The 14,198-nt window shown below is 42.5% G+C and overlaps 1 protein-coding gene across 6 annotated transcripts in view; it reads left to right on the forward strand.

The window, feature by feature from the left end:
- The window catches only part of chd6 (chromodomain helicase DNA binding protein 6), a 268,663-nt gene that overhangs the window by 165,034 nt on the left and 89,431 nt on the right, over positions 1–14,198 (forward strand). For all 6 annotated transcript variants that reach the window (XM_060836582.1, XM_060836583.1, XM_060836584.1 and 3 more), the window contains 6 exons: positions 213–334; positions 2,775–3,018; positions 5,970–6,146; positions 7,394–7,537; positions 10,446–10,701; positions 13,979–14,189. In XM_060836582.1, coding sequence (XP_060692565.1) covers positions 213–334; positions 2,775–3,018; positions 5,970–6,146; positions 7,394–7,537; positions 10,446–10,701; positions 13,979–14,189 — 1,154 coding nt within the window. The remainder of the gene's footprint in view (positions 1–212; positions 335–2,774; positions 3,019–5,969; positions 6,147–7,393; positions 7,538–10,445; positions 10,702–13,978; positions 14,190–14,198) is intronic.

Consider the following 14,198-nt stretch of genomic DNA (forward strand, 5'->3'; position numbering starts at 1 on the left):
TTTGCTGTTGGCTTGTGGAATGAGAATTCTGCTTTCTCACATATAGCTGCTAACATGTGTAGTGTTACTTTAATTTCGGAGAACAATGAAACTGTTTATCACAGTGTTTTCCTCAATTCTTGACAGGATGCTTGCCCTGTGCACAGAAAGGAGATCCATGACAATTGTTTCGTATTATACTCCTCACTCATGTACTTCTTTACTTGAAACAGGAACGCCCTCCTGCTGAAACTTGGAAAAAACTGGAGCTGTCACGACCATACAAGGCAGACAATAAACTCAGGGAGTACCAGCTGGAAGGAATGAACTGGCTGCTCTTCAACTGGTACAACAGGTGAGTGCTGCACTGTTCCAGTCATTCTAAAGGTTAAGGGTTGTACTTGAGAATGATCCTACAAATATCTATTTTAATCTAAACTCCTCACCCATTCATATTTTACTTTCAGGTTAGAGGGCTTCTAGTGTTTGGAAAGATGGAAAAGAATTTTCGGATTTGAGCATATGCTGATTGGGGCCAGTTTAAGTCACAAAGCACAGGGAGAATGCATGTAGGAAGCTGAATGCGAATAGGGTGCAGGCAGTGGAGGTTTGAATCAGTTGAAGTTTGTGGAGGGCAAAATTTGGGACCCTAATCAACTGAGCGTTAGAGAAGTTTAGAGGTAATAAATTTACAGCTGAACTGGGATGGGGCAGAGATTAATGATGTTGTAAAGTCAATTCTCTTTGAGATTATGCAGAAACATTTGTACCATATAGGTTAATGGCCCTTTCCAACAAGACTGAATCTGACTGTTCTCTTGGCATTCAAGTTCATATTCATTGCTGAATTTCCTAACAACGAAATGCTAGAGGGTTACCATTGAACTGAAATTTAACTGGACCAACCATGTGCTATGGCTACGTGAGTTTTTGAGAGACTGTGCATTCTGTAGTATGTAATTTACTATTCACTTCCTGAGGATTGTCCACAAGGCTCAAATCAGGACTGTGATGGAATACTCTCCACTTGCCTGAATGACGATATTCAAGATTCTCAATGCACAGGCTCGATGGACTGAGGGCCTTTTTTCTGTGCTGTAGACTGTATGACCATCAGGAGAAAACAACGGCTTGATTGGCACCCCTTCTACCATCTTTCCCATTCCCTGCCTCCACCACCATACTCAGGAGCAGCAGTGTGTACTGTCTACCAGATGCACTGCAGCAACTCAACAAAGCTCCTGCAACAGCACATACCAAACTCATGATCTCTGTTGCTTACAAAGGCAATATAAACTGCAGATGCTGGAAACCAAACAAGAAAAAAAGCTGGGAGACAGCAGGACAGACAACACCTGTTGAGAGAAAGAGTTAACCTTTTCAGATTGATGACCTTTCATCGGAACTCTTATTTGGATTAGTAATTGAAGTTAACGCCAGTTCTCTCCACAGATGCTCCCTGATGTGCTGCGTTTTTCCAGCTTTTATTATTTTTACATGAACCATCTAAAACTTAATCAACTTTGATAGCATGAAGAGGTATTTTTAAAAATGTTGTCAAAAAATGCAATATCTTATGAACTACAGTGCTGTTATTCAAATACCAATCGTAATAGGAAAACATCGGAGATGGGCACATTTATTTCTGTCGAAAAGAAACTAACTAATTGTCTTTCACCACAATGTGATTTCTGCTGTTGGATTTCTCTGGGGGTGTCGTTTGACTATCTGGAAGGTTGAAGCCACAGTCAGATCAGTCATGATCTTAATGGTGGAGTAGGCTAGAAGGGTGGAATCGCCTACTCCAAATTCATATGTTTGTATTTATACTATCATTCCTTCAATGTCACTGGGTCAAAGACCTGGAAATTCCTCCCTAATGGCATTGTGGTTCAACCTACAGCAATGAACTATAGCAGTTCAAGGTAGTCGCTCACCACTACCTTTGCGACAGCACTTGGAAATGGCCAAAAAATGCTGGCGCTGCCACATTCCATGAACAACTAATGGTGATAGTTGCCAATAATTGGTAACAAATTGCGCAAAGATTTCCATCATGTCTGCGGGAGAAACTGAACTCAGTTTTCAGACCAATGAAAGTGACATCTAGTCTGCTGCTGCTATCCCTGTCAGCAGTTTGTGAGTAAGCAATTATGAGCAATGCAGAGAGTTGGAAAAAGTCATTGTTGCGCTCATGTCAGTTTGCAATAGTGTCCTCTCTCTCAGAGATTTCTTTTGGGGAAGTGGTGTACGGGGTTGGGGGTCAAATAATCCATCCCCATCCACCAACATCCTCCTCCACCTGGCTGAGCTCATTCTCACTTGGAGCAACTTCTTCTTTAACTCCTCTCCGTTTCTTTACATCAAAGGTGTGGCCATGGCTAGCTGCAGGCCTCCAGTTATGCCTGTCTCTTTATGTGGGATATGGAGCATTCATTATTCCACTCCTCTTTAAGGCCCTCCCCACAACTTCCCTCTGCTACATCGAAGACATCATCTGCACTGCATTCCCTTCTTGTCCAGAATTGGAAAAATTCATCAACTTCGCTTCCAGTTTCCAGCTCTTACCTTCTCTGGTCCGTTTCTGACTCCTCCCTTCCATTCCTTGTTTCAGAAATAGTTTCAGAGGAATTGGAAAAAGATTGCATTGTGTTTCAAGCTAATTCTTGTTCCTCTGATCTGCTCACTGCCCCCCTTCCCTTACTCACTCGCATATGCTCTCCAACTAGCTTTTAACAACCTACATTTGTTTTCTTTTCCTTATAATAGGTTTTTCAAACTTTTATATTTTTCAGGAAAAATTGCATTCTGGCGGATGAAATGGGTCTGGGGAAGACGATTCAATCAATTACATTTCTGTATGAAATATACCTGTTGGGAATCCGGGGACCTTTCCTCATTATTGCACCTCTCTCCACGATAGCCAACTGGGAGCGAGAGTTTCGAACGTGGACAGAGGTGAACGTAATTGTGTATCACGGCAGTCAGATCAGTCGCCAGATGATTCACCAGTACGAAATGCACTACAAGGATGCTGAGGTGAAGTCTTCAGACCTGTAGCTGAGTATCTGTATGTGTTTAGTTAAATATTTTCTAATTCGAGGCTCCTGATGCCATTGTAAATCAGAAGGAGAGGAAGTAAATGTTGAAACTCTGAAATTGAAACCAAGAGACTGAAATTCTAAGAGGTTTTGGTTTGAGACAAATGATCAGAAATTGAGTTTCAACCTGAAATATCAGCTGATCTCCAGATACTGATTTGCCTGTTTATTTCTAGAACTTTCTTCTTGTATGGCTGTGAAACATAGTTTAGCCTGGAATCTGTAAAACTTCTTATTGCCAAATATTCCTTTATAGCTGGCTCATCCATGTATGAGAGATGGCCCAGAAAGAATGAGAAATGTTAAAGTATTGGAAAGAAATTATCTGAAAACCAAACACAGATTGATTGAAAGTTTGTGAGAAGATTTGTAGCTCGGGTGCGCATTGTTGTGGTTCTGTTCACCGAGCTGGGAATATGTGTTGCAGACGTTTTGTCCCCTGTCTAGGTGACGTCCTCAGTGCTTGGGAGCCTCCTGTGTACACTTCTGTGATGTTTCCTCCGGCATTTATAGTGATTTGTATCTGTCAGTTCCAGTTGTCCGCTGCAGTGGCTGGTATATTGGGTCTAGATTGATGTGCTTATTGATTGAATCTGTGGAGGAGTGCCATGCCTCTAGGAATTCCTGTTTGGCTTGTCCTATAATAGTAGTGTTGTCCCAGTCGAACTCATGTTGCATTCCTGAAGAAGGGCTCATGCCCGAAACATCGATTCTCTTGCTCCTTGGATGCTGCCTGACCTGCTGCACTTTTCCAGCAACACATTTTCAGAAAAGTTAACATAGAATAGTACAGCACAGGAACAGGCCCTTTGGCCCAGTATGTCTGGGCTGATTATGATGCCATCAGCCTGCACATGGTCCAGATCCTTCTATTCCCTGTCTGTTCATGTGTCTGCACAAATAGAACATAGAACAGTACAGCACAGAACAGGCCATTCAGCCCACGATGTTGTCCCGACCACTGATCCTCATGTATGCACCCTCAAATTTCTGTGACCATATGCATGTCCAGCAGTCTCTTAAATGTCCCCAATGACCTTGCTTCCACACCTGCTGCTGGCAACGCATTCCATGCTCGCACAACTCTCTGTGTAAAGAACCCGCCTGTGACATCCCATCTATACTTTCCTCCAACCAGCTTAAAACTATGACCCCTCGTGTTAGCCATTTCTGCCCTGAGAAATAGTCTCTGGCTATCAACTCTATCTATGCCTCTCATTATCTTGTATACCTCAATTAGGTCCCCTCTCATCCTCCTTTTCTCCAATGAAAAAAGTCTGAGCTCCGTCAGCCTCTCTTCATAAGATAAGCCCTCCAGTCCAGGCAGCATCCTGGTAAACCTCCTCTGAACCCTCTCAAAGCATCCACATCTTTCCTCTAATAGGGCGACCAGAACTGGACGTAGTATTCCAAATGCGGTCTAACCAAAGTTTTATAGAGCTGCAACAAGATCTCACGACTCTTAAACTCAATCCCCTACATTTTTACTATTGCATCTGCTTTCCCCTTTAGTGTGTTCCAGGCACCTCCCATCCTGTGAATTTTTTAAAAATGCCTTATACATCTCCTTTAAGCATGGTCCCTTTCAGTTATAGAGTCATAGAGATGTACAGCATGGAAACATGCCCTTTGGTCCAACCCGCCCATGCCGACCAGATACCCCAACCCAATCTAGTCCCACCTGCCAGCACCCGGCCCATATCCCTCCAAACCCTTCCTATTCATATACCCATCCAAATGCCTCTTAAATGTTGCAATTGTGCCAGCCTCCACCACATCCTCTGGCAGCTCATTCCATACACGTACCACCCTGTGTGTGAAAACGTTGCTCCTTAGGTCTCTTTTATGTGGGCAGCAATCTTTTTGGTGGGCAGCACAGTGGCAGCGCCAGAGACCCGGGTTCATTTCCCGGGTCAGGCGACTGACTGTGTGGAGTTTGCACATTCTCCCCGTGTCTGCGTGGGTTTCCTCCGGGTGCTCCGGTTTCCTCCCACAGTCCAAAGATGTGTGGGTCAGGTGAATTGGCCATGCTAAATTGCCCATAGTGTTAGGTAAGGGGTAAATGTAGGGGTATGGGTGGGTTGCGCTTCGGCGGGTCGGTGTGGACTTGTTGGGCCGAAGGGCCTGTTTCCACACTGTAAGTAATCTAATCTATATTTTTCCCCCCTCACTCTAAACCGATGCCCTCTAATTCTGGACTCCCCGACCCGAGGGAAAAGACTTTGCCTATTTACCCTCCCTAGGGAGCAACACTTCCTAGGACCTTACCATTAAGTGTATAAGTCCTGCTAAGATTTGCTTTCCCAAAATGCAGTGCCTCGCATTTATCTGAATTCAACTCCATCTGCCACTTCTCAGCCCATTGGCCCATCTGGTCAAGATCCTGTTGTAATCTGAGGTAACCCTCTTCGCTGTCCACTACACCTCCAATTTTGGTGTCATCTGCAAACTTACTAACTGTACCTCTTATGCTCGCATCCAAATCATTTATGTAAATGACAAAAAATAGAGGGCCCAGCACCGATCCTTGTGGCACTCCACTGGTCACAGGTCTCCAGTCTGAAAAACAACCCTCCACCACCACCCTCTGTCTTCTACCTTTGAGCCAGTTCTGTAACCAAATGGCTAGTTCTCCCTGTATTCCATGTGATCTAACCTTGCTCATCAGTCTCCCATGGGGAACCTTGTTGAATGGCTTACTAGATCACATCTACCGCTGTGCCCTCATCAGTCCTCTTTGTTATGTCCCTAGTATTTGACATTTCCATCCTGAAGAAAAGATTCCAACTATTTACCCTATCCATGCTTCTCATGATTGTTTTTACTTCTATTCTTCAAAGTCTCTGAAACTCCAGCGAAAACCTCATGTCTTCTATTTGAATTTTACAGGGAGCTCCAGTTCAGGGACTTTTCAAGTTCAATGTAATCATCACTACATTTGAAATGATTCTGGCTGACTGTCCTGAATTGCGAAAAATCCAGTGGAGTTGTGTGATTATCGATGAAGCCCACAGACTGAAGAACAGGAACTGTAAACTGCTTGAGGGTCTCAAACTCATGGCACTGGTAAGGATACAGATAATCTTATGTTCTCCAAGGATAATTGATGGAGTTGTAGAACATGGAACTTCGTGGAGTATGCCATTGGGCACTTTGGGCTTGCTCTGCCAATGAACAAGATCATGGCTGAATGTTTTCTGTTCTCAGTATCTTTCCTTTCTGGACCCCAGAGCCCTTGATTCCTTTGGCTATCAAAATTCCTCTAACTCAGTCTCAACTAATTTGTGTAATCATACTCGCTGATTTCGGGGGAAGAGAATTCCGATGATCGAGAGGAAAAAAAACTTCTCATCTTCTTGAGAGATGGCTTTTATTCTTGAACTGTGCCCGAGTACCGTTGTCCCCTGCAACGTTCCTCCTTATACAGTCCAGTTGAATGGTTTCATCTATGTTAATGCTGAGGGCAATTTGCTCATCTACCTTTCTTTAGTTTGTATATATTCAACACAGCAGTTTACAGTTATATAGCATCCTTGACACTGTAAAATGTTCCAAAGTATTCCAAAGGTATCTAATCAGGCAAAATCTGGCACGAAACTCTTTAAGGCCATGTTAGGATAGATCATCAAAAACTTTTTAAGGAACTTTTTAAAGTTGAGGAAAACGGTAAAGAGCTAGAGATTTAGGGAGAAACTTCTGGAACTAGGGGTTTTAGGCAGCTGAAGGATGATTGCCAATGATAAAGTAATTAAAATTGAGGATGTTTCTGATTTACAGGAGTGTAGCTGTCTCTGGTTGTTGGGCAAGAAAACATTACTGAGAATGAACAAGGCCAAGGAGGTGTTGTCATTCTGTGAGCTAATGTAAGCTGGTGAGAACGGGATGAAGGGGGAATGGAGTAAAAGTACAGGTGTCAGAGTTTATAAAAAATGTGAAACGGAAGCTTGCCTGGAAGATACTGGTGTAGTTGAGTTTGAAGATAACAGAGGAAGAGAAAAGAGAAACTCTCTTTGTCTTGTATCTTGGAAATGGTTGCGGTTGGATAACTTAAGCTGGCTTCAGTGATGTAAGATCCTCTGTGATTTTGTTCCAGTACAGACTGAGACTGACAGCTGCTGAAGTTTATAATGTTTAAGCTTTGGCTCTAGAAATGTTTTGAAAAGAGAAATCATTCAAAGAATTAGAAAGGAAGCAGAGATTTATTGTGGACTTTTGTATCTCGGGAATGTTCCTTGACTAAGTGTGTACTGATGTGTTTTGTATCCCTCCCATTCTCCCATCTTCCTTGCCCCCATTCTTCCTCCCAATTTTAGGACCACAAAGTACTTTTGACTGGAACCCCTTTGCAAAACACAGTGGAAGAACTCTTCAGTTTGTTGAATTTTCTCGAACCAGGTCACTTTCCTTCTGAGGCTACCTTCCTGGAGGAGTTTGGAAACCTGAAGACTGATGAGCAGGTATGAGAGGTCTGGTTTTGGTGATTGTTGACCATTATATTCCTCTGAGAGCGCGCGCACGCACGCACACACACTGCCTTGTTCAGCCCCATGAACCTGATTTGCTGTTTCCATAGATCATGACTCATCTGTATTTTAATCTCATCTACCTGCCTCATTTCTGTAACCATCAATTTAGAAGTCCAGGAAAAATCTATCAATGTCAGAGTGACATTTTTAATCGACATGTGCCATCTTCTCAACTATCTATCTTGGCTTCCTTCAGTGGTCCCCAGCATCTCTCATATAGTCTTCAGCCAATTCAATTCACTCGACATGATATCAAGAAATGGTTGGAGGTACTGGAAAGTCTAGGGGCCCTGGCAACATTTCAGCAATAGTACTGAAAACTTGTGATCCAGAATGTGCCACTCTCTTGCCAAGCTGTTCCAGTACAGTTACAATACTGGCATCTACCCAACAATGTTGAAAATTGCCCAAGTATGCCCTTTTACATAAAAAACAGAACAAATGCAACCCGGCCAATTACTGCCTCATCAGTCTACTCTCGATCGTCAGTAAAGTGATGGAAGGTGTCATCCATAGTGCTGTCAAGCAGTACCTGCTCAGTGACGTCCAGTTTGGATTCTGCCAGGTCACTCAGCTCCTGACCTCATATAGCCTTGGTTCAAACATGGACGAAAGAGCTAAATTCCAGAGGGGAGGTGAGAGTGACAGCCCTTGGCAACAAGGAGCCCTCGCAAAATTGGGATCTGGGGCAAACTCTCCATTGGTTAGTGTCTTACCTGGTGCATAGGTAGGTGCTGGTGGTTGTTGGAGGTCAGTCATCTCAGCTGGGCTGACAAGTAGCAAGTAACATTTGTGCCCCACAAATGCCAGGCTATGACCATCACCAATAAGAGACAATCTAATCACTGCCCCTTGACATTCAGTGGTGTTACAATCACTGAATCCCCTGCTATGAGCATGCTGGGGGGGTTACCAATGACCAGAAACTCAACTGGACTCACCCCATAAATACTGGCTACAAGAGCATGCTAGGAATACTGCAGTAAGTAACTCCCTTCCTGATTCCCCAGGAATGGATGCATGCAGCTCCAACAGCATTCAAGAAGGTTGACACCATCCAAAACAAAGCAACCCGCTTGATTGACAATGAATCCACTCCCTCCTCCACCAACACTCAGTAGCAGCAGTGTGTACCACCTACAAAATGCACTGCAGAAATTCACCAAAGATCCTCAGGTAGCACTTTTCAAAACCACAACCACTTTCATCCAGAAGGACAAGGGCAGCAGATATATCGGAACACCTCCGCCTCCGCCCCCCCAGCAAATTCCCCTCCAAACCACTCTCCATCCTGAAATTCCCCTCCAAACCACTCTCCATCCTGACTTGGAAATAGATCAATGTTCCCTCACTGTCACTGGGTCAAAATCCTGGAATTCCCACTGTGGGTCTGTCTGCCTACAGCACGGTTGCAACGGTTTAGGAAGGCAGCTCACCCCCACCTTCTCAAGCACATGTTGGCATAGCCAGTGACACCCACAAATGAACAAAAAAATGTTTTGGGCTGAGAATTGCAGATTTCTACAAGTGTGTGCCCAAGACCATAAGACATAGGAGTGGAAGAAAGGCCATTCGGCCCATCGAGTCCACTCTGCTATTCAATCATGGCTGATGGGCATTTCAACTCCACTTACCCACATTCTCCCCGTAGCCCTTAATTCCTTGTGACATCAAGAATTTATCAATCTCTGCCTTGAAGACATTTAGCGTCTCGGCCTCCACTGCACTCCGCGGCAACGAATTCCGCAGGCCCACCACTCTCTGGCTGAAGAAATGTCAAGGTCAATAATCTGAGAACCTGAACACCAGCAGCTCCATCCTTCACCCCAGACATTGTCATGATGCAACCTGTTTTCACTTATTTATCAGCTTTTCCCCTTCCATGGCTTGTCTTTGTTGATACCTTTGTTTGCCACTCTCACACTAATATTTTCTCCGCCACCACCCCCCTCTCTGTTTTTGTTCCAGGTTTGCAGCATCCACATTCTGTGTTGTATTTGAAAGTCTGAAACTCCGATTTGAACTGCTACTTTAAACCGATGTCAATGCTGTTGTCGAGCGGTTACCTTTTTCACCCGAGTACAGCTTTTGTCATTGTGGCTGTTCAAAAGTATCCGATATAGTTTTAGTAAAAGATCACCACATAGTTCCACTTTACCTTCTAATTGTGGAACAAAAGTGACTAATAATGAAAATCCTATTTGCTGGGGTTTCTTTCCCAAATAAATCTAATTTTGTGGTACTCAATAAGATTTCTGGTACTAATAAAGTACCAATGTTAAAGCGAAAATATGCTAAACAGGGTGACTTTAAAGACAGACTCCCTGTACAGGCTTTTAGAACCCAGACTATAGTTAATCAACATCCTATCCTGACTGTACTTTTTAAAAATATGTAATCATGACATTTTCTTCATTCTGTCATCATCCCGCCTCAGGCGACTGACTGTGTGGAGTTTGCACGTTCTCCCCGTGTCTGCGTGGGTTTCCTCCGGGTGCTCCGGTTTTCTCCCACAGTCACAAAGATGTGCGGGTCAGGTGAATTGGCCATGCTAAATTGCCCATAGTGTTAGGTAAGGGGTAAATGTAGGGGTATGGGTGGGTTACGCTTCGGTGGGTCGGTGTGGACTTGTTGGGCTGAAGGGCCTGTTTCCACATTGTGAGTAATCTGATCTAGTTGGTTTTCTCAGTTCCACTCATTGTTGATGCTGCTTGAAATTGTCTTCAGTTTCTTCAACTCAAATGGTAAATGGTCTTTGTGCGAATTTGAGATTCACCTCTTGTCCCAAACCGGCTTCTGCTGACTATATCCTTATCCTGGTCTTTTCCTCCTGTGACAGGTGAAGAAACTGCAGGCAGTGCTGAAACCCATGATGCTTCGAAGACTGAAGGATGATGTGGAAAAAAACCTGGCTCCAAAGGAGGAGACCATCATTGAGGTGGAACTAACCAACATTCAGAAAAAGTACTACAGAGCCATCCTTGAGAGAAACTTCTCCTTCTTAGCAAAAGGAGCTAACCAGGCCAACATGCCAAACCTGCTGAATACCATGATGGAACTGAGAAAGTGTTGTAACCATCCCTACCTGATCAATGGTGAGTTCAGTGTATTTCGCTCAGTTTTATAGTATCAGTGTTTCTCATCTGCATGTTCAAGTCCCTTCATAACCTCAACCCTTCCCATCTTCATAATCACCTCCCTCCTTTTAACCTTCCTGCAATCTTACCGCATTTCCAATTCTGGTTTCTTTCTCTGGTCAGAAAGTTAATTAGAAAAATGTCTATATCCTTGGGATTGAAATAAGTGGTGCTCTCACAAGGAAAATGACTGGATTGGGGTGGTTAAGAAAGGTGGTGTTATTCCTACCTGCCTATGTAAGTGAACAATCAAATTCCATGATTTGATAACATTAAATAAAATTATCCTGTGTGTGCTAATATTTATGCTAACAACCAATTTAAGATTGTCATTCGGGCCCACATTATGGCATGTTTGTGTACTGCAAGTTGCAAATATATTAATACACATCTTTGCAGATGGAAAAAAACATATATTCAAATTGTGCCTGTTTCAAATTAACAACAAGGAGGACAGTCATTCTCTAGTTCATTCCTCAGGACAATATCTGATTAGTGAGACTTAACCTTGCCTTGTTTAACTTTAAACAAAGGTTAGCAGTTAATTGTACTAAAATTTAACTGGTGCCTTCTGCATAATATGCCTATTGTGGAGTTCACTTTCCAACCAATCAGCATGCTTTTCTTGCAAAGGGTAGAGTAAATAAGGGAAAGTGAAGTGGAAAAGTTTGGAGAAGGAGAGAAAATGTGATAGAAGTATGCACAGCTGGTAAGAGTTCCTGGAGATATATAAAAAGGAAAAGAATTAAGAGTGAGTATTGGTCCTATGGAAAGTGAGTCTACAGGAATAAAAAATGAAAAAGAGTTGCCAGATGAATTGAACAAGTATTTTTCATTGGTCTTCATTCTAGAGGATGTACATACTCACCCAGAGATAGCTATAAATCACAAAACAGAAGTGGGGTGAAGCTGAAGAAAATTACAGTCACCAGATAAGTGGTGTTGAGCAAAATGTTGGAGCTGCAGCCTAACAAGTCTCTGTGTCCTATAGGACTAATGAGATATTTGATGTGTTTGCTCTAATTTTCCCGAATTCAATGGATTCTAGAAATGTTCTTTATAATTGACAAAAGCAAATGTAACTCCTTGATTCAAAAAGGGAGAGAGACAGAAAACAAGAAACTAAAGGCCTGTTAGCTTAACGCTTGTTTTGGGAAAAAATATTAGAAGCCATTATTAAAACAGATGTTAAAGCAGGGCACTTAGGACAATTCAGGATATTCAGGTCGAGTCAACATGGTCCTGTGAAAAGAAGAGCGTGTTTAACCAATTTGTTGGAGTGCTTTAGAAGTAAGCTGTGCTGTGAAGAAACTGATGGATGTACTGTACTTAGACTTTTGAAAAAGCATTTGATAAGGCAACATAAATTAGTAAATAAGATTATTTCAAAAAGTAAAGACTCATTGTGTAAGGGATAACACATTGACATTGATAGAAGATTAGTAGACAAAAAGGATACAAGCCATGAATGGAACTTTCTGGTGGTAGGCCACAGGGATTAGTATCAAGGCATCAACATTCTACAGTTTGTAGAAATGATTTGGATGAAGGGACCAAAGGTAAGACTGCTAACTTTGGTGGCATGCAGATAGGAAAGTAAATTGTAAGAAAGTATGAGGAATTTACAAAGGGATGTAGATCGGTTAAGCTAATTGGTAAATGTAGAATCATTGAGATGTACAGACCCTTCAGTCCAATTCGTCCATATCCACCAGATATCCTAAATTAATCTAGTCCCATAATCCCTCTAAACCCTTCCTATTCATATGCCCATCCACAAGCCTTTTAATTGTTGTAATTGTAATTGCCTCCACCACCTCCTCTGGCAACCCATTCCATACACGCACCACCTTCTGTATGAAAAAATTGTCCCTCAGGTCCCTTTTAAATCTTTCCTCTCTCACCTTAAACCTATGCCCTCTAGCTTTGGACCCCGCTACCCTGGGGAAAAGACTTTGACCATTCACTCTATCCATGTTCCTCATGATTTTATAATATCTGGCAAACAAGTATAATTTGTAAAAATGTGGAATTGTTCATTTGGCAAGAAAAATAAAAAAGAAGCATGTTAACTAAATGGTGAGAGATTGCAGATCTCTGAGATGCAGAGGAATCTGAATGTTGTTGTGTATAAATTGCAAAAAGCTAGGATGAAGTTACAGTAGGTAATTAGGAAAGCTCATAGAATGTTATCATTCATTGTAAGGGGAAGTGAACAATAAAATAGGGAGATTATGCTTCAGTTTCACAGGGTGCTGGTGAGACTGCGTCTGGAGCACTATGCACAGTATTGGTCACTTTATTTAAGGAAGGAAATAAATGGAGGCAGTTCAGAGAAGGCTTACTGTACTATTCCTGGACAGATCGTCATTATGAAGAAATGTTGGATTACATCTGGTGAAGTTTAGAAGAGTAAGAGGTGATTTGATGAAAATATATAAGATCCTGAGTGGCTTTGCAGGATGCCTGTGGAAAGGATGGTTCCTCTTGGGAGAGAATTTAGAACTAATGGCCATATTAAAATAAGGGTTCACCTTTTGAAAATTCAGGTGGGAGAAATGGTTTACGCAATACTGCTTTCATATCCCCAAATGGGGTAAGAAATGGTTCTCACTCCTGATTGCTTTGAAGAACTCTGGGGATGTGAGATGCTGTGAATGTCAGGAGACATTCAGATCTGGTGCAATTATGATGCTCATCAGACAACATATCTGCCAACATTAGCTGCCCATATGAGTAATGGTTACTTAGTTGAAGATTAAGGAGAGATTTAATCATTAGTGGAAATTGTTTGTGGGTGTTAACCAGAAGGCATAGTTTTAAGGTGATTAGCACAAGGACCAGAGAGCAGATGGTGTGAATTTTTCCAAAACCAAGTAAGGATGATCTGGAAAGCATGACTTGAAAGGATGGTGGAAGCAGATTCAATGATAACTTTCTAAAGGGAATTGAATAATTGTTGAAAAGGAAATAGTTACAGAGGTTGCAGACAAAGTGCAAGGAAGTGAAATGAATTAAAATCTCTCACAATCACCCAGAATTTGTCTTATGGTCTGAATTCTGAACTCAGTCCTGAGGAGTCTGTATGAGCCATTGCTTTCAGCAGAGAAGAATGACTATTGTGGAAGAGCGAGGGAGCAAAAAGAAAAATGTGTATGTAGGATTAGATTCCTGGGGCAGATTTCTCCACCAGAGTAAGGTGTTTAATCAGAATTTGGATTTTGATTCCCGGTAGGTGCCGAAGAGAAAATCTTGGATGAGTTCCGTGAAGTGCACAATCCCGATGCTCCTGATTTTCAGCTGCAGGCCATGATTCAAGCAGCGGGTAAATTGGTGCTGATCGACAAACTGTTGCCCAAACTGATTGCTGGTGGGCACAAGGTGCTGATCTTCTCTCAGATGGTGCGCTGCCTGGATATATTAGAAGATTACCTCATTCACAGACGGTGAGAACC

Source organism: Hemiscyllium ocellatum, chromosome 15 (genome assembly GCF_020745735.1).
Source record: "Hemiscyllium ocellatum isolate sHemOce1 chromosome 15, sHemOce1.pat.X.cur, whole genome shotgun sequence".
Lineage (NCBI taxonomy): Eukaryota > Metazoa > Chordata > Chondrichthyes > Orectolobiformes > Hemiscylliidae > Hemiscyllium > Hemiscyllium ocellatum.